Below are 23,035 nucleotides of genomic sequence, written 5' to 3'. Positions count from 1 at the left end.
CAAAAACCAGTTAGGTCAAACAAAGCATCTCATTGCTTCACTATAATCATCTCATTGCTTTAAGATAATCACATGCATTTCTGTTACAATGTTTCTGTTAGTTTGGGATAGTTTCTTTTTTTCCTTCTTAGATGAACTAATTTAATTTCACAATTCTACTCAGATAGGCTAGGACAAGCATGATCATGAAGAATGTTAACCACCAAAGAGACCTAAATTATTCACCTGCACCTGAAGTTAATGCCAGTGATTGAGCTAGGGTCTTGACCTTTTTTCATGCTTAATCTCCAGATCAGCACATCCATTCAACCCTAGTACTTAGATGCAAATACTTTTTCTGCTAATAGTGTCTGGATCCTCAGAAAGATTTTGTAGGAAAAAACCATTAAGCCTTCTTGTTCTGAATGTGAGTTATAAAATAGCTATCCAGCCCATTTACAAACAGAAACAAGCTTGTGCTCATTCACTTCATTAAAAATAAAAGAAAGGAGAAAGCAAGCAATGCCGGTGTCTCTCTACAACGCTTGCTTGCAGACTCACTACCTGGTGTTCACTTGGTTTGAAATCTTAGTTTGGTAAGAGAGAGTCCAAGCCTGGAACTGAAGCCAGATATTGCTGTTTACTGCCTTGAGAGACGGGTATGGCCAGTGAGAGCATGGGCCCCAAGCCAGAGTCACACCACTGGGGATGACCTGGGCTCTAGCCCTGATTAGGACTGTGACTTTGCACATGTGATATGACCTCAGAAGTCAGATTTCTCACCTGTAAAATGAATCATCGTAAGGTCAGAGGAGTCATTTAAATAACACATGTAAAACATTAATCACATCAAACCCATCTCACACATGAAGATGCAGGCCGGAGATCCATTTAGACACAGTCCTTGTAGTGCAGTGGTGACAAAGCCAAGGTCAGTAGAGCTTCCTCTTCTCTTCTTTTATCCTTTCTTTTTCCTATTCTGTATGTATCTTGTCTGCATTACCTTTGCCATTGTTTCCCAAGCCTCTCTTCTCAGGTTATTTCTACTTACAGTGCGTGAGAGAAAAGGAGACATGAGAAAGTATTTCCATGAATGAAAAGGGATAGAAACTCTGTGTACTTCACACCTACCAGTTTTACAAATATTTAATCTCATTGCATGTTTCAGATATTTTACAGAAGTAAATGACATGATGGATTTTTTTAACAGTTAATTCAATGTGTGTTTTTTGACTAAATATTGTATTTAGTATATATGTATACATATGAAACCATTCTTAATCAAACCTACATTATAGACATGTTAGACATCCCTTTATAAATATTTATGAGTTTTTGGTCCTATCCTATACAGATCCCTTCTTTCTAACGTAAGAGATGAAAAATATTAAATCTTAATGAGTTTGTCCCCAAGGACCATAAAATATATACCTAAATTAGAATACTATTAAATAGAAAATAGTAAGTATAAAAGGATTCATGTAAAGTACTATAGAAATTCAGAGGTAGAAGATTTAACTTCCAGATGAATAAGTATTTGAGGTAGATCATAACAGGGTAAGTAGGATTTGGACAGATAAATAGCAGATTTTAATTTTATAATTTTTTTTTCAGAACAATCGCTGCAAAGTGACTATTTTAAATGCAATGAAGAAGCTAAGATCTTTCTTAAAGACATTGCTGTAGCTGTTAAGAAATTGGTATTGTATTATCTATAAGAACTAGTTTTTTAATCTTACACTTATTTCTTAATCAAACTTTCATTTAGCACCAACTCTGTTCAAGGTGCTTAAATAGATGAATAAGGAAACTATTTACCCTGAATTTAAAAGTATTTTTCTCTTAATTTAGTAAGTATTTGCACCAGTATTATCACCTGTGGATTGTTGTCCAATTTTCCTTGCAGAAAACTGAATTATGAGCCTGTGCTATGGATGAGGGCAAGCACACTCAGGAAAAGCAATATGGGTGGAACAGAGATCAGCTAAGGGGTGGGCCACATGGGCAAATGCTCTGGACAGCAATATGTGAGCATTGCTGAAAACAGACANCATCCCTTTATAAATATTTATGAGTTTTTGGTCCTATCCTATACAGATCCCTTCTTTCTAATGTAAGAGATGAAAAATATTAAATCTTAATGAGTTTGTCCTCAAGGACCATAAAATATATACCTAAATTAGAATACTATTAAATAGAAAATAGTAAGTATAAAAGGATTCGTGTAAAGTACTATAGAAATTCAGAGGTAGAAGATTTAACTTCCAGATAAATAAGTATTTGAGGTAGATCATAACAGGGTAAGTAGGATTTGGACAGATAAATAGCAGATTTTAATTTTATAATTATTTTTTTTTCAGAACAATCGCTGCAAAGTGACTATTTTAAATGCAATGAAGAAGCTAAGATTTTTCTTAAAGACATTGCTGTAGCTGTTAAGAAATTGGTATTGTATTATCTATAAGAACTAGTTTTTTAATCTTACACTTATTTCTTAATCAAACTTTCATTTAGCACCAACTCTGTTCAAGGTGCTTAAATAGATGAATAAGGAAAATATTTACCCTGAATTTAAAAGTATTTTTCTCTTAATTTAGTAAGCATTTGCACCAGTATTATCACCTGTGGATTGTTGTCCAATTTTCCTTGCAGAAAACTGAATTATGAGCCTGTGCTATGGATGAGGGCAAGCACACTCAGGAAAAGCAATATGGGTGGAACAGAGATCAGCTAAGGGGTGGGCCACATGGGCAAATGCTCTGGACAGCAATATGTGAGCATTGCTGAAAACAGACAAACAAGCAGACAATCTCTGGAATAAATTACATGCACGGTGCCAATTAACTCTGTAAGCACGTAAGAGATGAAAAATATTAAATCTTAATGAGTTTGTCCCCAAGGACCATAAAATATATACCTAAATTAGAATACTATTAAATAGAAAATAGTAAGTATAAAAGGATTCATGTAAAGTACTATAGAAATTCAGAGGTAGAAGATTTAACTTCCAGATGAATAAGTATTTGAGGTAGATCATAACAGGGTAAGTAGGATTTGGACAGATAAATAGCAGATTTTAATTTTATAATTTTTTTTTCAGAACAATCGCTGCAAAGTGACTATTTTAAATGCAATGAAGAAGCTAAGATCTTTCTTAAAGACATTGCTGTAGCTGTTAAGAAATTGGTATTGTATTATCTATAAGAACTAGTTTTTTAATCTTACACTTATTTCTTAATCAAACTTTCATTTAGCACCAACTCTGTTCAAGGTGCTTAAATAGATGAATAAGGAAAATATTTACCCTGAATTTAAAAGTATTTTTCTCTTAATTTAGTAAGTATTTGCACCAGTATTATCACCTGTGGATTGTTGTCCAATTTTCCTTGCAGAAAACTGAATTATGAGCCTGTGCTATGGATGAGGGCAAGCACACTCAGGAAAAGCAATATGGGTGGAACAGAACTCAGCTAAGGGGTGGGCCACATGGGCAAATGCTCTGGACAGCGATATGTGAGCATTGCTTAAAACAAACAAACAAGCAGACAATCTCTGGAATAAATTACATGCACGGTGCCAATTAACTCTGTAAGCAATTCCTTACATAACTGGTGAAGGATTATTTGACCTTCACTGAAGTAGACCATGTTGTTAGTGAAAACAGAAACTCTTTCAGTCACACTAACCTGGCCCCTACCAAAGACATGTTGAAGAAATATTTAAAGAATTCCCTTCTGAGGTGTCACAGACATGTCTCTGTTTCATCCTAGATGATGTTTACAGTGCTTCCTCGGCAGAATGGTAGTCTCTTAATTTAAAAATATTGAATGAGAATCTACTACATATCAAATATCTAAAAATGTAGAATACAGTTGTAAAGTAAATGAGTTTAAGTCTACAGACTGCTGATAAAAATTAATCTCATTATGTTTATATTTTATATTTTGTATAATTATATATACTTACGTATATATGCTATGTAACTACATAATCCCATTTAATTGAATAGTTATGAGGGTACTTCAACACATTCGTGGAAAAAATGGAATTAAAAGAAAAATCTTTCCATGAACTCTTTGGAGGATCCCTCATATCTATACACAGAGTTCATGTGTGTTGTGCTGCACTGTGGTCCAGCGAAAACCTTCTCCCCTGCTTGGTTCTTTTAGTTATGTTTTTCTCCAGGGTTTGAAGGGGCCAAAATATTTATTGTGGCTAATTAAAGTATCCAGTATGTAACTACTTAGTATCTGAGCTGTGAAATCTCTTAAGAAACAGAGATGAATCTCTCCATTTTTAAAGTAATGAATTTTCACTATTATGAAAGTAGTACATGTTTACTCTGGGAAATTTAGAAAAAAGTAAATAAGCAAAAAGAAGAAAGTAGAAATCATCGTGATCCCACCACCCTAAAATAATCACAATGAACTCTTTGGTGAATATTCTTTCTACTTTTAGGGTATATGTAATGCCTGCCTTGAATTTTAAGTTTTTAAGAAAACTGTTCATGCTATATATTCAATTGTGTAGACTGCTTTTTTTAATTCATAAAATATAACGGCAATTTCTCAGGTTGTAAAATAGCTAGAGCCATTATGACCATTTATTTAAAAGATGATTTATCCTTTTTTCCCCACAACTGATTTTTGAATGGTTTTTCCTTTTTTAATGTAGTCCCACCTAAGAAAATAATAATAACAGCCTCACATGACTATTTGTTTGTATTTGTAGGTATGTATAAGGGAACCATTTTTCTCTTTATACCTAAGCGTATTTTTGTAGGCAATTTCCATTTTTTAATAAGTAGCTTTCTTTCTCAATGTTATCCTATTTGTTGGCATCTTTCCTTTTAAATTCATTGAAACTGCATACAAAAAACAGGTACACATAGGGAAGAGATGATTTTTGAGAGGCAGAAAATAAGCAGAAATTAAAAGATTAATTAACAATGACATCTTAAAAACTGATCGTAGATACTTTCCCCACTTTCTGTTCCAAATAAAAATGAAAGCAGAAAATGTTTAATAAAAAGTAAATTTTTACCCCTGAAAACATTTATAGAGCATTGTGTAGGAAATCAGTCTGAGTATTTTAGGATATTAACTTTTTAAAAATGTAATTTATATTTTCAGGAAGAAATGAGAAAAGCCACAATTGATCTTCTGGAAATTGAAAGCATTGAATTCAGCAGACTATACCATCTATTGGAAACTCTTCCCAGTAGCATTTACAGGGAATTGGAAGGTACTTTTGAGGTTATCAACTGTAGAAATTTAGTTTATCTTATAAGAGAATAGAACCAAGTACTATTAACAAGATGAGTTTAATAGTTATTGCTTGTGTAAATACAGCTAGAGTACATGAAACAACCTTTCTAGAGTACATGACACAACCACAATAAGATCCTTAATTTTCCTTTACATTTTAAGTGAAAATGCTATATATAAAACTTAAATTTATATAATTTAGTTTCTAAATAAACTAAAGATATATGGATCATACCATTCCAAATTGATAGTTATCCAGTTAAATTAGGCAGGTTGGCTGGCCTAAGCCACCATTCTACTTTCTGTCTCTATAAGTTTGTCTACTCTAGGTACCTCATATAAGTGGTACTATATTTGTCCTTTTGTGACTAGCTTATTTCACTTAGTGTCATGTCTTCAAGTTTCATTCATATTGTACCATGTGTCAAAAGTTTCTTCCTTCTTAAGGAGGAATAATATTCCATTGTCTGTATATACAGTGCCATATTTTGTTTATCCATTCATCCACTGGTGGACATTTGGGTTGCTTCCACCTTTTGGCCATTGTGAATAATGCTGTTATGAACATGAGTATCTAAATATCTATTTGAGGTCCTGCTTTTAATTCTTTTGGATATATATGCAGCAGTAGAATTGCTGGATGGTATGGTAATTCTACATTCCATGTGTGTTGTGCTGCACTGTGGTCCAGCGAAAACCTTCTCCCCTGCTTGGTTCTTTTAGTTATGTTTTTCTCCAGGGTTTGAAGGGGCCAAAATATTTATTGTGGCTAATTAAAGTATCCAGTATGTAACTACTTAGTATCTGAGCTGTGAAATCTCTTAAGAAACAGAGATGAATCTCTCCATTTTTAAAGTAATGAATTTTCACTATTATGAAAGTAGTACATGTTTACTCTGGGAAATTTAGAAAAAAGTAAATAAGCAAAAAGAAGAAAGTAGAAATCATCGTGATCCCACCACCCTAAAATAATCACAATGAACTCTTTGGTGAATATTCTTTCTACTTTTAGGGTATATGTAATGCCTGCCTTGAATTTTAAGTTTTTAAGAAAACTGTTCATGCTATATATTCAATTGTGTAGACTGCTTTTTTTAATTCATAAAATATAACGGCAATTTCTCAGGTTGTAAAATAGCTAGAGCCATTATGACCATTTATTTAAAAGATGATTTATCCTTTTTTCCCCACAACTGATTTTTGAATGGTTTTTCCTTTTTTAATGTAGTCCCACCTAAGAAAATAATAATAACAGCCTCACATGACTATTTGTTTGTATTTGTAGGTATGTATAAGGGAACCATTTTTCTCTTTATACCTAAGCGTATTTTTGTAGGCAATTTCCATTTTTTAATAAGTAGCTTTCTTTCTCAATGTTATCCTATTTGTTGGCATCTTTCCTTTTAAATTCATTGAAACTGCATACAAAAAACAGGTACACATAGGGAAGAGATGATTTTTGAGAGGCAGAAAATAAGCAGAAATTAAAAGATTAATTAACAATGACATCTTAAAAACTGATCGTAGATACTTTCCCCACTTTCTGTTCCAAATAAAAATGAAAGCAGAAAATGTTTAATAAAAAGTAAATTTTTACCCCTGAAAACATTTATAGAGCATTGTGTAGGAAATCAGTCTGAGTATTTTAGGATATTAACTTTTTAAAAATGTAATTTATATTTTCAGGAAGAAATGAGAAAAGCCACAATTGATCTTCTGGAAATTGAAAGCATTGAATTCAGCAGACTATACCATCTATTGGAAACTCTTCCCAGTAGCATTTACAGGGAATTGGAAGGTACTTTTGAGGTTATCAACTGTAGAAATTTAGTTTATCTTATAAGAGAATAGAACCAAGTACTATTAACAAGATGAGTTTAATAGTTATTGCTTGTGTAAATACAGCTAGAGTACATGAAACAACCTTTCTAGAGTACATGACACAACCACAATAAGATCCTTAATTTTCCTTTACATTTTAAGTGAAAATGCTATATATAAAACTTAAATTTATATAATTTAGTTTCTAAATAAACTAAAGATATATGGATCATACCATTCCAAATTGATAGTTATCCAGTTAAATTAGGCAGGTTGGCTGGCCTAAGCCACCATTCTACTTTCTGTCTCTATAAGTTTGTCTACTCTAGGTACCTCATATAAGTGGTACTATATTTGTCCTTTTGTGACTAGCTTATTTCACTTAGTGTCATGTCTTCAAGTTTCATTCATATTGTACCATGTGTCAAAAGTTTCTTCCTTCTTAAGGAGGAATAATATTCCATTGTCTGTATATACAGTGCCATATTTTGTTTATCCATTCATCCACTGGTGGACATTTGGGTTGCTTCCACCTTTTGGCCATTGTGAATAATGCTGTTATGAACATGAGTATCTAAATATCTATTTGAGGTCCTGCTTTTAATTCTTTTGGATATATATGCAGCAGTAGAATTGCTGGATGGTATGGTAATTCTACATTCCATGTGTGTTGTGCTGCACTGTGGTCCAGCGAAAACCTTCTCCCCTGCTTGGTTCTTTTAGTTATGTTTTTCTCCAGGGTTTGAAGGGGCCAAAATATTTATTGTGGCTAATTAAAGTATCCAGTATGTAACTACTTAGTATCTGAGCTGTGAAATCTCTTAAGAAACAGAGATAAATCTCTCCATTTTTTAAAGTAATGAATTTTCACTATTATAAAAGTAGTACATGTTTACTCTGGGAAATTTAGAAAAAAGTAAATAAGCAAAAAGAAGAAAGTAGAAATCATCATGATCCCACCACCCTAAAATAATCACAATGAACTCTTTGGTGAATATTCTTTCTACTTTTAGGGTATATGTAATGCCTGCCTTGAATTTTAAGTTTTTAAGAAAACTGTTCATGCTATATATTCAATTGTGTAGACTGCTTTTTTTAATTCATAAAATATAACGGCAATTTCTCAGGTTGTAAAATAGCTAGAGCCATTATGACCATTTATTTAAAAGATGATTTATCCTTTTTTCCCCACAACTGATTTTTGAATGGTTTTTCCTTTTTTAATGTAGTCCCACCTAAGAAAATAATAATAACAGCCTCACATGACTATTTGTTTGTATTTGTAGGTATGTATAAGGGAACCATTTTTCTCTTTATACCTAAGCGTATTTTTGTAGGCAATTTCCATTTTTTAATAAGTAGCTTTCTTTCTCAATGTTATCCTATTTGTTGGCATCTTTCCTTTTAAATTCATTGAAACTGCATACAAAAAACAGGTACACATAGGGAAGAGATGATTTTTGAGAGGCAGAAAATAAGCAGAAATTAAAAGATTAATTAACAATGACATCTTAAAAACTGATCGTAGATACTTTCCCCACTTTCTGTTCCAAATAAAAATGAAAGCAGAAAATGTTTAATAAAAAGTAAATTTTTACCCCTGAAAACATTTATAGAGCATTGTGTAGGAAATCAGTCTGAGTATTTTAGGATATTAACTTTTTAAAAATGTAATTTATATTTTCAGGAAGAAATGAGAAAAGCCACAATTGATCTTCTGGAAATTGAAAGCATTGAATTCAGCAGACTATACCATCTATTGGAAACTCTTCCCAGTAGCATTTACAGGGAATTGGAAGGTACTTTTGAGGTTATCAACTGTAGAAATTTAGTTTATCTTATAAGAGAATAGAACCAAGTACTATTAACAAGATGAGTTTAATAGTTATTGCTTGTGTAAATACAGCTAGAGTACATGAAACAACCTTTCTAGAGTACATGACACAACCACAATAAGATCCTTAATTTTCCTTTACATTTTAAGTGAAAATGCTATATATAAAACTTAAATTTATATAATTTAGTTTCTAAATAAACTAAAGATATATGGATCATACCATTCCAAATTGATAGTTATCCAGTTAAATTAGGCAGGTTGGCTGGCCTAAGCCACCATTCTACTTTCTGTCTCTATAAGTTTGGCTACTCTAGGTACCTCATATAAGTGGTACTATATTTGTCCTTTTGTGACTAGCTTATTTCACTTAGTGTCATGTCTTCAAGTTTCATTCATATTGTACCATGTGTCAAAAGTTTCTTCCTTCTTAAGGAGGAATAATATTCCATTGTCTGTATATACAGTGCCATATTTTGTTTATCCATTCATCCACTGGTGGACATTTGGGTTGCTTCCACCTTTTGGCCATTGTGAATAATGCTGTTATGAACATGAGTATCTAAATATCTATTTGAGGTCCTGCTTTTAATTCTTTTGGATATATATGCAGCAGTAGAATTGCTGGATGGTATGGTAATTCTACATTCACTTTTTTTTGAAGATGCACCATACCATTTTCCACAGTGGCAGCACCATTTAAAATTGCCACCAGCAGTGCACAGAGGTTCCAATTTCTCCATGTCCTTGCCAATACTCTTTATTTTCTGGGCTGTTTTGTTTTTTCTGATAGCCACACTAATGGGTGTGAAGTAGTCTCTTGCTGTGGTTTTGATTTGCATTTCCTCAATGACTAGTGATGTTGAACATCTTTTCATTTGCTTACTGGCCATTGGTAGATCTTCTTTGGAGAAATGTCTACTCAGGGCCTTTGCCCATTTTTTAATCAGGTTGGTTTTGTTGTTGTTGTTGTGTGTAGGAGTTCTTTGTGTATTCTGGATGTTAACCCCTTATTAGATATATAATTTGCAAATATTTTCTCTCATTTGATGGGTTGCCTTCACTCTAATAGTGACCTTTGATGCACAAGAGTTTTTAATTTTGATATAATCTAATCTATCTGTTTTTGTTGTGGTGGTTGCCTGTGATTTTGGTATCATATCCAAGAAATCATTGCCACATCCAATGTCATAAATCTTTCCCTTATGTTTTGTTCTAAGACTTTTATAATGTTAGCTCTTACATTTAGGTTTTTGATCCATTTTGAGTTAAATTTTGTATTTTGTGTAAGGTGTGGATCCAATTCATTTCCGCAGCTGCCAGGAGTTTTGGCTGAGGTTCACAGCTGAGTTCTTGCCAGGAATTGATTGCCCTCTGCAGAAAAGAGAGGCTTCACCCCAGGTGCCACCCATGCTCAGTAATTGGTCACTGTGAGGGTACAAAGGCCTGGGTCCCTTGCATCAATGTAGAACAACTCTGAAGTATCATCACAGCTCCAAAGTTCATCACGGTTTAACCCCTCCCCACTCCACCCCCCCACACACCCAGATCTGCTTCCTTTATTTCCTCAAAGGAGATATTCCCAAGAGCACTACACAATACATTTTCTACACACAAATTTTAGAATCTGTTTCCCAGGGACCACAACCTAAAAGAGTAGTCTTGGTACATAAAAAACTTTTTTTTTTTTTTTGTTAGTGTTCCAGGTACTCATTTATTGCCTTCAGCTCTAAATCTACACTTTGTTGTCCGATCTGTGATAAGGGAGCTGGACCCTGTAAATTTTTCCCTTTACCAGCTGGCACAGTGTTAAGCTTTGTCATAGAGGGCTCTGGAGGGATAGCAGAGGAGGAAGTGGCTCTGTTCCTGGTTCCGGTGTGCTCAGCTTGGCAGACTCTTGCAGTGCACCTGGCTTCTCCATGCCAGGATCCTGCAGCATCCCGGGATCTGCAGTGCCCAGCAGCTTCCCCCAGTACCTCCTGGTTAGCTTCAAGGTGGAGTGCTTCCAACGAGGCACCTCTTCATGAAGAGCTTCCCTGGTACCCCCTGGGGTAGTTTTGCTGTGAGTTCTGAAGTTTAGCTCCTCCCCGTGGACAGGTTCCCCCAACACTCCAGAGAGCCAATTTCCAGCAAATTCCACCAGTCCAGCATTTCATGAACTTCTTTGCCATTCAGTGAGGTCTTCTTTGCCTCTCCAGTGAGATCTAGCTCTCAGATCTGGAGGTGCTGCTGCCTTGAGCATTCTGTCTCAGCCCTGGGAGAGTGTCTGCTTTTTATGCTTGCTCTTCTTCAATTCTTTGGAGTTCTCTTTCCTCCTTACTAACCATTCCCTCATTACTCGAATCCTCTGTTGTAATGAATAATTCTTTAGAGTAAACTTTCCCTGTTTCTTTTGCCATACTGATACAGTAGGTTATAATGCATTATGCTTGGTGTTAGTCTAGTTTGGCTAGTCTGGGGAAAAGACAACAAACTATATGTGCAGACAAAAGATAAGACTTAGAAGAATCTGCTCCAAAGGTAAAATAATGAGTGTTTTTGTTTTATATTCTTTGGTTGCTTTTCTTTATTTTTCAGATTGAATTACTTTATAATCAGAAAAGATATTTTAGAAGGAAAAAAATCATATTAGCTTATGAGGTCCTTGATATATGCTGAATACATAACCAAGAAAATTTAATTGATCTTATGTCATAAAACCTTGCTACTCAAAGTGTGGACTTTGGACCAGCAGCATGAGCAGCATCTGAGAGCTTGTTAGAAAATGCAGAATCTCTGGGCCAACCCCAGACCCATTGTATCGGAATGTGCATTTTAACAAGAACCCCAGTGTTGTATATGCATATTTGAGAAACAAAGTTTGAGAAGCTCTGCTACAAAGAACAACTTAACTAGTAACCTAGAAAAAAAAAACTAGAAAAAACAAAAGTAGCTTAGCTCTCTCTCCTAGGAGAGCTACCAGCTAGTTTCTGGAGAATTTCTTGTGTATAAATGGGGAGATCAGCACTTTTCTAAATAGCTGTGTTAAAAAATTCATGCATATTGACCAAGTCATGCACTGAGGTAATCCTCTGAAGTCTTATGTGATTACACTGATTTGTTATTTATCAGTCAATAATTAGTTCTTTAATACATTATGTTCCCCAGAAAGCAGAGCCCGAGGCAGTGTCTTTTGCCCTATTATTTTATTAGGGAGTGCAATCCAAAGAGGAAGGTGGGATAAGGAGACCCAGAGGAGGGGAAACAGCCAATATGGAATGCACTATGATGTTGGCTGCTGCTAACTGCAACTAATTAATTATGAGACTATGCCCCAAGACACAGTGTTACCTCTTCTCGGGACCATCCACCAGTGTGAGAAAGGGGTAAATATTTATGCACTGGCTCCTGTCTGTTATTGGCCCGGTGTTTGCCCCACCTCCTGCACTTCCAGGTTACGCATGTATGGGTGTGTGTCTAAAGAAGTTCCACAGTAGAGGTGACGGAAGTCCTATGCAAGAGGTGAGAAGCGCATGGAACAGGCAGGAATCAGGTGCTGTCAGCCTGCACCTGTCTGAAGTTGTTCAGCACCCGTAGAAAGCTGGTCACAATAGCATCTGCAGAAATAAGAGAAATAATTAATAAATAAGATTGACAAGGACCAAAAGGGTAAGTAAGAGGTATCTGATACAGAAACATAATTAAAAGAATACCTAAAAGAAAGACAATTTTGTCATGATTTGAAAAGTATCTACAATTGTGCTCTTTCTCAACTAATTTAGTAACATTTCCACTTACTTTTAAGAATGTGTCAGAGATGCTTGCAGATTAAATCTTTTTGAGATAAAAAAAATACTAATGAGAATTACAGAAATGGATAATGAAATAGAGTTTCTGAAGAAGAGAATAATTGATCTGAAAGAAACTAACGAAGCTCTGGGGTAGGTATTTTTTCACTCAGTACTTGGAGTGGAGGTCTGGGTTAGAGTGGGGAATTGTCGTCAGGGGTTTGCCCTCTGAGCTGAACTGGGGCAGGGCAAGTTAGAGGTGGAGATCCGTTGCAGAAGATGACCCAGGCTGATGGGGGCAGGGGTGCGATGCTGCAGAGAGCTAAAGAGGAGAGTGGGAAATCTTCAATCCCTGCAGCCAGGAGACCTGCAAAATTTTGGAGGCAATCCAGCTTCCCCACAGCAACTGCTGTTTCTCTGTAAATCACACACTACCTTCAATGTTACCTCTAAAGGCAGAGGCACACAGTGGCTTTGGTTTCCATTTTTGTAGAATTAAGTTCACAAACCCCCACCACAAGAAAGAAATCTTGCTAGGATTGTACTGTAAATCTATTATCAAACCATATCTACTGTATCTAATTCAATTCCTTAAAAATATTCAGTCATACTTATCATTTACTAGAAGGCTGAAAATGGGGTTACTTCCCAGGAGACAGTTCTAGATTTTATCTGTAATTAAATGAGACAACATATATAACTGCCTATAGCTCCAGATCTGACACCTGTTAGTTTTCTTTCCCTTATCTTTGAGCTGTGTTGCCTCAGACCAGCATTTTACCCATGGGTCTCATTTTCTCCATGCGTAGAGTGGGGATCACAACTCTCGACTCACCCAGCTTATGAGAGGAAGAGATACAGTCTTAAAGACAAAAACCAACAAAACCCTTGAAGAATAACTCAGTGCTGTGAGCAAATCTGCAAGACTAATGCATAAATAGAATGTTGGTTTTCCAGAATGAGAAATGTTCAAAGAGTCTTCATCATAGGGAAAAAAATCTTCTTGGGAAGCTAAAATAATCAGAGGGATGCTTGGTGCACAAGATATCAAAGCATCAGGAATCAGGCGGAGACCTCAAGGCCCAGAGACACATTTCCCAAACCAGGCCTTCAAAACACCTGTCCTGGGAGATGTTTCATGAAAAAGAAAGTTCATGATCACATACGTTTGAGAAACGCTGTGTGCTCTGACTCCTGCTGGGGACCCACAATGCAGATTTGTGCATGGTTCATGCTAGCCACACTCACCAGACACTGCTCTATAACTAGACTGTCTATTTCTAAACTAGTACCAGGAAAAATAATACCCAGCCTGGATATTCAATATGAACTGGTCATCAATATCACATCCATATAGACCAGCAATTCTCAAACTTGAGCATGCATCAGAATCACATGGAGGTTTTGTGAAAACACAAATTACTGGGACCCGCCTCTGGAATTTCTGGTTTAGTGGGTCCGGAGATGGCAAGGTGGGGGGTGCGTTCCTAACAAGTTCCCAGGTGCTGCTGGTACTGCTGGTCCTGACCACACTTGGAGAGTCACTGCTACAGACAAATCGTTATGGAAAGGCAAATTATGAACAGCAGTGGTGGCTTGGCAAGCTACAGCATTGTCATCCACTTTTCAAAGAAAGATGCATAGCAAGGTGCCCACACCCTCTGATAGGTGGTGAACATATCTCCTCTCCTAAACTATCCTCAAAAGCTAGATACACGCAGCTCTTAGGGGGTGTTTTCCTTAAGATCCACACTCAGCTTGTGAGTACTCTCTTTCCGACCCACCACAGCACAGCTCCTTAGGTGTTTTGGTCTCACTTGTTTGGGTTTTCTTTGCTTTGCTTTCTTGAGGCTCCCCAGTCCCTAGATAAAGTGTCCAACCTGGGGACTGGAAAAAAGAAAAAGGTTTACATTGAAGAAGCTTTTAAAAAGGAAAAGAGAGAAATGGCACTGATTTTCCCTCCTTCAAATCTTTTATTGTTAGCAATAAAATTTTACTTTATTTTATTTATGTTTCTCCCAGTCTTAAGGCCTTCCTCAGGTGGATGTGGTAGCAATGTGTATGTGAGGTTAATGACTCCTCTTGAACCAGAGAAGATAAGAGGGTTCAAATTGGGTTTCAAGCATCCATTGAACAGTAAAGATGAACTTTACTGTTATTCTCTCATTTCTGCCCAGAGGAAGACTAGCTTTCTCTTGGGCCCTCCCTGCAGGGTTACAGCATCAGAGGGCGGCTGGAGATTGGTGGGATGGTTATCTCTCTTTGGCTTAGCTACACATCTCAGGATGATACATATCAAAACATTCATCTGGCCAGATCCCATTTAGCTGTTCGGAACCACTTTTGAATTATGCTATGCTTTTAACCAAAATAACCTATTGTTACTACCTCTCATGGGGAGGGCCATGTGACATTTTTTGCAGCAATAAACAGCTGCAAGGTTGATGCTTGTTTTATGTGTCCTTTCATCCTCATCTTAACCACCTTTAGACAACCACAGACACAAGTATAAATAAGTATCCCTTACAATTTCCCTCTTTATGAGCACTCACCCCACCAGACAGGCTTTGAATTCCTTTCCTAAGAGCCATACTTTTCATGCCAGAGCAATCTTTCCTCCTAGTAAGAAGCAAGAAGAGCTAGCGAAGCAGCATGCAAGGTTTGTGCTGTTGCTCAACCACACCATGGGAGAAAAAGCCGCTACCACTGTCTACATCAATGAGACTTACACCAAAATCAACTTGGAGAGAGAGGAAATCGAATCGCAAAAGAAATATATTACAGAGGCAGAAGAACAAATGGAAAAAGAAAGAACAGAATATCTGATAAGAAAACAACAATTAACTGCACAGGTAAGTGGCATGACAACAGAACCTTATAGTGTCTGGGGCAGAAATGGGGAATGATTTGTCCTCAGGGCTGAGAAGCACTGTCCATGGTATTTCCTGTGAGCATTGGAATGGGAATAAAGGCGGAGACTCAAGGACACTTGGAGCATCTTGGAGAAGACATTTGATTGTGTAAGCAGCATCTCAGTTCATGGGAAAGGATATAAGTAACAGGATTTGTAATACTGGGGTGGCCCCTTGCTTATATGCAGCCACATAGGGGCAAGGAGTTTGCCACCATCTCATCTGGTTGCCTTTGACGGTCCTGAGGCTGTGTCTGTACAGACAGGACCAGGGAGTTCATACAGGGAGCCTGCCCGTGCCTGCTGCTCCTGACGAATGACTCTGAGAGAGGAGCCACCTACAGAGGGTCTGAGCAGAGCCAAGGGTCCTAAAGAGAAAACATGTTTTGAGACCAGCAATTTTGTGAGGGTAAGCCAGGGATAACTACTGCATCGTTTTCTGCCCCTGTAGGGGCTGGACTATCTTCCATGCCACGTTAATTACAATTCATCATCGGATGGCTTATAATAACTTCTTCCTTGTCCTGCTTCTGGTTGCTGCAGGAGAGGGAGGGCTGTCTCCATATGAGCTGTTCCCAGCAGAGACTTCTTTCTCCCTCTGCAGGGGGGGAGCCTGGCTGGTGATGAGACTTGCTGGTGAGCTCCTGGTGCTGCCAGCTCCGTGATGGGAAGGGGAATAACCTCAGGTTATAATGCAGGAAATTGGACTTGGGCTTATGACACTGCTGTATTAAACAGAAAGGAAGGGAGGGATTACAGGAGCGAGGGAGGGAAAAGAAGGAAGAAACGAAGGAAGAGAGGAAAGAACGTTAATTAAATTGCTTTTCTTGAGTCTTCATTAAAATTTAAAGCAATAAAACCTGGCAATGATTGTTTTTGATTCTTATGGCAATTGATTCCATGTTAAGATTTAGGCTGTTTGGAAATGCCAGTCAGGTCTGAGCTTCTTTATCCTTGAAAGTGCCTGCGTCTTCAGACATAGCTTTGCCCTAAAACTCTGCACTGCTCTCCCTGAGAACAGAGAGGCCAGCCCTGGTCACCTTTGTAACAGGAATCTTATGAAGTAGCCGGCAAGGAGTCTATCTTAGTTCATTTATGCTGCTGTAACAAAACACCTGAAGCTGGGTAAATAGCAGAAATTTATTTCTGATAGTTCTGGAGGCGAGGAAGTCCCAGATCAGGTGCCAGGTTCAGTGTCTGGTGAGGGGCCAGTCTCTGCTTCCAAGATGGATCCTTGAACGTTGCGTCCTCGGGTGGGGACGAATGCTGAGTCCTCACTTGGAGGAAGGCAAAAAAGGGCCTAGCAAATTCCCTCCAGTCTTTTTTATAAGGTTGCTAATCCCGTTAATGAGTCTGGTCTCTGTCCTCATGACTTAACCACCTCCTAAAGGCCCTACCCCTTAATACTATCACATTAGCAATTAAGCTTCAACATACGAATTTTGGGGACACATTCGGACCATAGCAGAGTCCCTCGGGCAGTCTGCAGCTGCTGAACAGAATTTTCTCCCGAGGTCCTTTTCTGGGGTTGAAGCCAACAGTTAGCAGTTAGGGCTGCAGTGCTTGAGTCAACTGAAATCTATGTCTCAGAAATAGCATGCGGCTCCTCTCACAGGGCTAAACCTTACTTGGATTTGTTGTTATCAAAATGAAATGGATATTTCAGGGCAACAAAGATCAGAAGGGCTTTTACTGGTTTTATTCCCTACCACAGCGATGCTTAGCAGCATTTGTATTACCTCCACTGTTTCCAGCCCTCTGCTGACAGCGGGATTCTGTTCTCTCTGAGCAGTCCAGAACCCCAAGCTCACAAGCTACAGGGGCAAAGAGTGGGCTGTGTCTGTGTGGGCACAACTGCGTAAGGACTTCCGTGGTGGTGGAGAAGTAGGGGTGGGGGACCTTATCCCTTTTTACTTCTCCTGTGACCAAAACAGCTGGCCAGGGGTGGTATTCAATCTAAGCTTTGCCCCCAGAAGGTAAGCTCCACAAGGCAGGAATTTTGTCTGTTTTATTCACTGTTGTCTTCTAGCACCAAGAATAGTGCCTGCATACCTCAAACACTTACTGCTAATACCAGCTAATATCAGTTAATATTAATAGTAATATTATCACATGCTATAATATTACTTTATTGAATGAATGAGTTTCTAATTTTACTTTAAGCCCTACAGAGAAGCTTTCCCCCCCCTTCCTATTCTTTAATATAAACTTTAAAATGCAAGAAAGGAAACCTACACGAGGGCTTCATATGGGGAAACTGCAGACATGACAGGTTCTTCTCCCTTATAGCTATATGAATAGTCTTTCTCAGAGGCTCACAACTTTTTCTGAAAAGGTCTTATAGTAAATATTTCAGAGCATACAGCCTCTGTCACAACAACTCTGCCATTTTAGCAGGAAAACAGCCATGAACAATACCTTGATGATTGAGAGTGGCTTTCCATAAACAGGTAGTGGTTGGGTTTGGACCACGGGAAGTTGTTTGCCTATCCCTGGTCTATCTTCCTGGAAGGGAGCAGGAAAACAGCCATGAACAATACCTTGATGATTGAGAGTGGCTTTCCATAAACAGGTAGGGGTTGGGTTTGGACCAAGGGAAGTTGTTTGCCTATCCCTGGTCTATCTTCCTGGAAGGGGGCACTAGTAAGAATGCTTTTAGATGCAAATAGCAGATGCCCTGACTCAAGCTGGCTTAAACAGCAAGGGCACTGATCATCTCACACAGTAGGAATTCCCAAGGTAGGGCTGTCTCTAGGACTAGTTTTAACACAGTTGCTCGTCCCTCCGCTCCCACAGTCTTCTTCCTAAGGCTGGTTGCCCTCATGGTCACGAGATGGCTGCCAGTGACTACTTGACTATGTGTTTCCTTATTTAAGTAGAAAGAGGAAAAACTTTCCCTAACCAAGGGCCGTAGTTTTCCTTCTCTGTGTTCAATTAGGCCAAATTAAGACAGTGTCCACTCCTGGAACAGCAAAGAATCCTAATTCCTTATCCTAATCCTAATGCCATGTGCCAGTGCCTTAGAGCAACTGAGGTGGAGAGATATAAAAGAATCCACCACTGTTCATTAAAGACACACGATTTGCTGTGGTCACAGCCTTCTACTTCCTATGAGAAAGGAAAACTTATTACTGGTGTCAGAGAGTCTTCAAACCCTAACACAAAGCAAAATACTGTTTGCCCTTATTATTTCTCTAATTGCAAGATCCTGGGAGAAGGCTTAAGCCTAAGTATAAACACAAATTTCCAATTTTCAACGAAGTTATTAATTACAAAGTTTCATTCCTATGCATCTATGCTTTGGTGCAGAGATAATTGATAATGATCACATTCATTCAGAGTAGACACTGCAGGTGAAGCAACTGGTGGCTTTAATGGAAAGCCACCCAGACATATGTTCTCATGGCTCTTTCATACAGAGTTGAATATGCTTTATTGGGCCTTATTAATTAATTACCTTTTTCTCAATAATTTATTTTGCAGACAAATCCATTATATGTTTGGTTTTGGTAAGAGGGTGACTTTTATTAGGGTCTGACAGGTGATCAGAATGTTTGATCTTGGTAAAATGGCCAGCAGATGTCCAGGATTATAAACTGCCCTGTCTTCAATAATTTTATTTACTCTATCTTTAGTCCATTTTATTTCCTACTAAATAATGTGAATTTAGGTTCCCAGATAATTCTTTACTCCTTCCTTTGATTCTTCTTATCTGCTTAGCACTGTAAATCTCGTAACCATTGTATGTCACTACAATGGCAATTGCTTTTATAATTTGTTGATTATTGTTACTATCTCTCTTATAAATTTACAATTTCAGTATTTTATAATTACAGATTGGCCCTTGTGGCTCACCATTTTTCCTGTGAAACTGAAAAATAAGCAAACTCTGGTTTTGTTTTGTTTTGTTTTTACTTGGTATACTTAGATTGAAAATAAATTAGGTTGACAACTTAAAAAAAGATTAGAATTTCTTAACTTTGTTGTGCTAATAGGCTTTTTATTGGTTTATTATGTTTGTCATTATAGATTGATGAATTTAAAAGAATCTGTGAACTTAAGAGAAAGGAGACTTATAAGATGAAGAAAGAATTGGATAAATTACAAACAAGGATGGAAAAACTCAAAGAAACAGTTAGTACCAGCACAGCGGTAAGAAAGAATAAACTACATATTTTCAAGCCTGACGTAGGCACCTCAGTAAAAAAGGGGTTGATTTTAAGTCATTTTCACGCCATTCTGGGAGAATGTGTTTCTCATGTTAATATTTTCTGACACTTTCGTAAAGTGTTATGGTGCAACTGTGCTTTCTTCTTCAGGAATATGATGGGAAGAAGGAAGTTTGGAATGCCTTAGATAAAACTGCCTTTGATGGGTGAAAATACTGCGGAAACGTTGATCAAAAAAAATACGTACAGAACTAAGCAAACACGTTGATGTATATATGACTTTTCCATGAGATTGCTTTATTTCACATAACAAAATGAGTAACCACGAGCTGATTTCTTAAATCTGAATGTAGGATAATAGAACAGAGTTTAGGCTCTTTATTAATATTGGATATAGCAACACTGATATGGAAAGGACGACTTGCCTATTTAAATTAGAACATATGTCAGAGCTTTGCAATTCTATTAAAGAAGATTGATAACATTTATTGAAAGCCAGCACTGTGATAAATATTTTGTGGGGATTACTCTCATTTTAAAGATGAGAAGACTAAAGCTTATGGAGGTGATGATAATTGAAGTTGTTAATGTTAATACTACTTCTATGTTAATTGAAACAGAATTGCCTGTTAATATTCTGTCACAACTAGTTGAATTAATGAGCCTTTAGTGTATTTCTTCTATGTGTATTGAAAAATCACATGCAAAACTATAGTAGTGCAGCAGTAGTGCTGAAACATCACATTTCCTATCAGAATGGTCCATTAATTTCATTATACTTTATGTGGGGTGGTGCTGCTAATTTTAATTACAATATATCTATTATGATATCCAATTACAAAACATTAGTAAAATCAAAATTTTCTTCCAAATATGTGCATTTAAAAAGATCCTTATCTGTTTTAAAATTTCAACATAGGAAGTGTATTAGTCAGTTTTCTGTTGCTTATAACAGAATACCTGAAACTGGCTAATGTGTAAGGAAATAAAATTTATTTCTTACAGTTTTGGAAGCTGGGAAGTCCAACGTCCAGGGAGCACATCTGGTGAGGGCCTTGTTCTTGGTGGGGACTCTGGACAGAGTCACAGGCCAATGCAGCGTATCACATGGCAAGGGCTGAGCAAAAGCACACTCCCACATGCTTTCTTCCTCTCCTTATAAAGACCCCAGTCTAGTCCCCAATAGCCTGTTAAACCATTAGCCCATGAATCCATGAATGGATTAAGCCATTCATGAGGGCACAGTCCTCACAATCCAATCACCTCTTAAAGGCCCCAACTTTCAAATAATATATTGGGCATTAAGTTCCAACATGAGTTTTGGAGGAGACAAACATTCAGACCATAGCAGGAAGCATAGGTAAAACTAGGCTTAGAGGAGAATACAGATATATACAGCAGGTTTTATCTGCATGCCCAAGCTCATATCTCCAGTTATGGCCTCATAAACCATAAATCTAGCACCCCACCAATTTAACTTGGGAAAATTAAGTATAAGATTCTTAACTTGTACTCCAAAGATCTCTAAGGCCAAATTAGATAGGCTTGAAGGTGGCAGACATACACTCACCTCCAGTTTCTTCTTCATCTCCTGTAAAACAGCCTATCCACCCCATCCCCATCAGTAGAGATTAGTGTTTAAAACACAAACTTGAGTGTCACACAGACCTGACTTCAAATCTTGGCTCCATCAGCCTGAAGTTTCCTGACCTATAAAATGGAGGTACTAATATTGCCTACTGCAAAAGGTTTTTGTGGAGATTAAATGAGATCATGCCTAGAAGGCTTTTAGCTCAATGCTTTGTATTTAGTAAAGTTTGCTGTTGTTGTTGCTGTTGTTGTTGGCTGGATTAGAAAACACCTGGCTATGGACTGAGACCACAGGGAATTTCAGATGAACCTTCATGTGGTACCTTTACTTTGGAAGTCTCTGCAGCCAGGTCAAGCTGACGTGATGTTGGCAGAAAAGGATAAAGGTGTGAGTTTCTCAAGGTGGCCTGCATGTTCAGGGCAGGGAGGACTGAGAGCTAGAGAGAGCAGACGTCAGGTCTAGCAGGCCTTCAGCATATCACCCTAATCGTGATGACAGATCAGAGGCCATTTAACATTCTGCTCATTGTGTTGGCACTTGTAGGATTTCAGACCCCTGTTAACTCTGGAAGTAGCGATAGTCCAGAAGTTCGTTCTCTGGAGAAAGAAACCCTTTGGAGTAGCTTTCATCCACCAACCTTGCCTGGCATGGCTGAGAGCACCTTTATGGCCCCCACAGGTGTTCCTCTAACCCCACATTGATGGCATTAAGTTATCTATCCATGGTAACTCTATGTCAGGGAGAAGAGGAATTTGTCTAATCAGCCTTCTCTCAGCTCCAGTCTCCCTTACAAGCTGAAACACAAACCCCAGGCTCAATAATTTTGACTTCCCTTTTCTTTATCCCAAAGAAACTGCATTGCAAAACTATCTGTTTCACTCTGAATTTTCTCCATTGCTTTTTCCTTCTTTTAAATCATACTAATATTTTTTCACAGTCTCCAGTTGTTCCATTTCCTAAATATGGATTAAGTGTTAAGAAAGAAAAATTCTTTTCAGCATGAACATAGCTATCAATCAATGCAAAAGATCCGATTTGTTTTGACTTTTTTTATAATACTCATTGTAGTATACTGGCATAATACTTTGAAGATTATTATGACATGTTTAATGATGTTTAATTTTTTAAAAATTTTAGACCAAATGAATTCTTATCTTTAAAGTTTTTTTTCATGGTTTTCAGATTCTCACTGTTATAAATATAGGTCTCTCTCCCAACAAAAAAATGTGGATTTTTCCTAATGATTTCAAAAATATTTCTATCCAAGTTTATTTTATGAAGAAACAATTATAATAATTATTCTTTTTTTCACTAAAAGATACCCCCAATGTAAAAACTGAATGAGTGATTCATGAATTATGAATCATTTATGACTTTTCCAGGAGAATTTAGTGGAATTGAACTGCTGGTATGAATCATTTGGTGATGACTGGATGCCATATTTTTGTTAAATTTTCAATAGGTTCTTAGTGATCACAATTTAGAGTTAGCACAACTACATTCCTCAATAAGATTTTGGGAACAACAAGTCGAAGAGCTAAAGAAAGTCTGTCAGGTTCTGCAGGATAAAACGTAAGTGTGCTACTTTTTTTTACTGAAGTATTCCTAGATTTGTTTGTTTGTTTGTAATTGTTGTGTCTTCTTCCCCCCCCCCCCCCCCCCCCCCCTTTTTTTTTTTTTTTTTTTTTTTTTTTTT

The 23,035-nt window shown here is 37.2% G+C and overlaps 1 protein-coding gene across 1 annotated transcript in view; it reads left to right on the top strand.

Moving 5' to 3' along the window:
• Nucleotides 1-23,035, top strand: part of CCDC175 (coiled-coil domain containing 175) — a 63,709-nt gene that overhangs the window by 750 nt on the left and 39,924 nt on the right. The window contains exons 2-7 of the mRNA XM_008575928.1: nt 1,594-1,679; nt 5,112-5,223; nt 12,686-12,821; nt 15,292-15,520; nt 19,609-19,731; nt 22,802-22,911. Of these exons, the coding sequence (XP_008574150.1) occupies nt 1,594-1,679; nt 5,112-5,223; nt 12,686-12,821; nt 15,292-15,520; nt 19,609-19,731; nt 22,802-22,911 (796 nt within the window). The remainder of the gene's footprint in view (nt 1-1,593; nt 1,680-5,111; nt 5,224-12,685; nt 12,822-15,291; nt 15,521-19,608; nt 19,732-22,801; nt 22,912-23,035) is intronic.

The sequence above is a fragment of the Galeopterus variegatus genome, unplaced genomic scaffold, assembly GCF_000696425.1.
Source record: "Galeopterus variegatus unplaced genomic scaffold, G_variegatus-3.0.2 Scaffold1257, whole genome shotgun sequence".
In the NCBI taxonomy this organism is placed as follows: Eukaryota; Metazoa; Chordata; class Mammalia; order Dermoptera; family Cynocephalidae; genus Galeopterus; species Galeopterus variegatus.
Note: the sequence above shows the minus strand (reverse complement) of the source record. Positions and strands in the feature narration are given on the sequence as shown.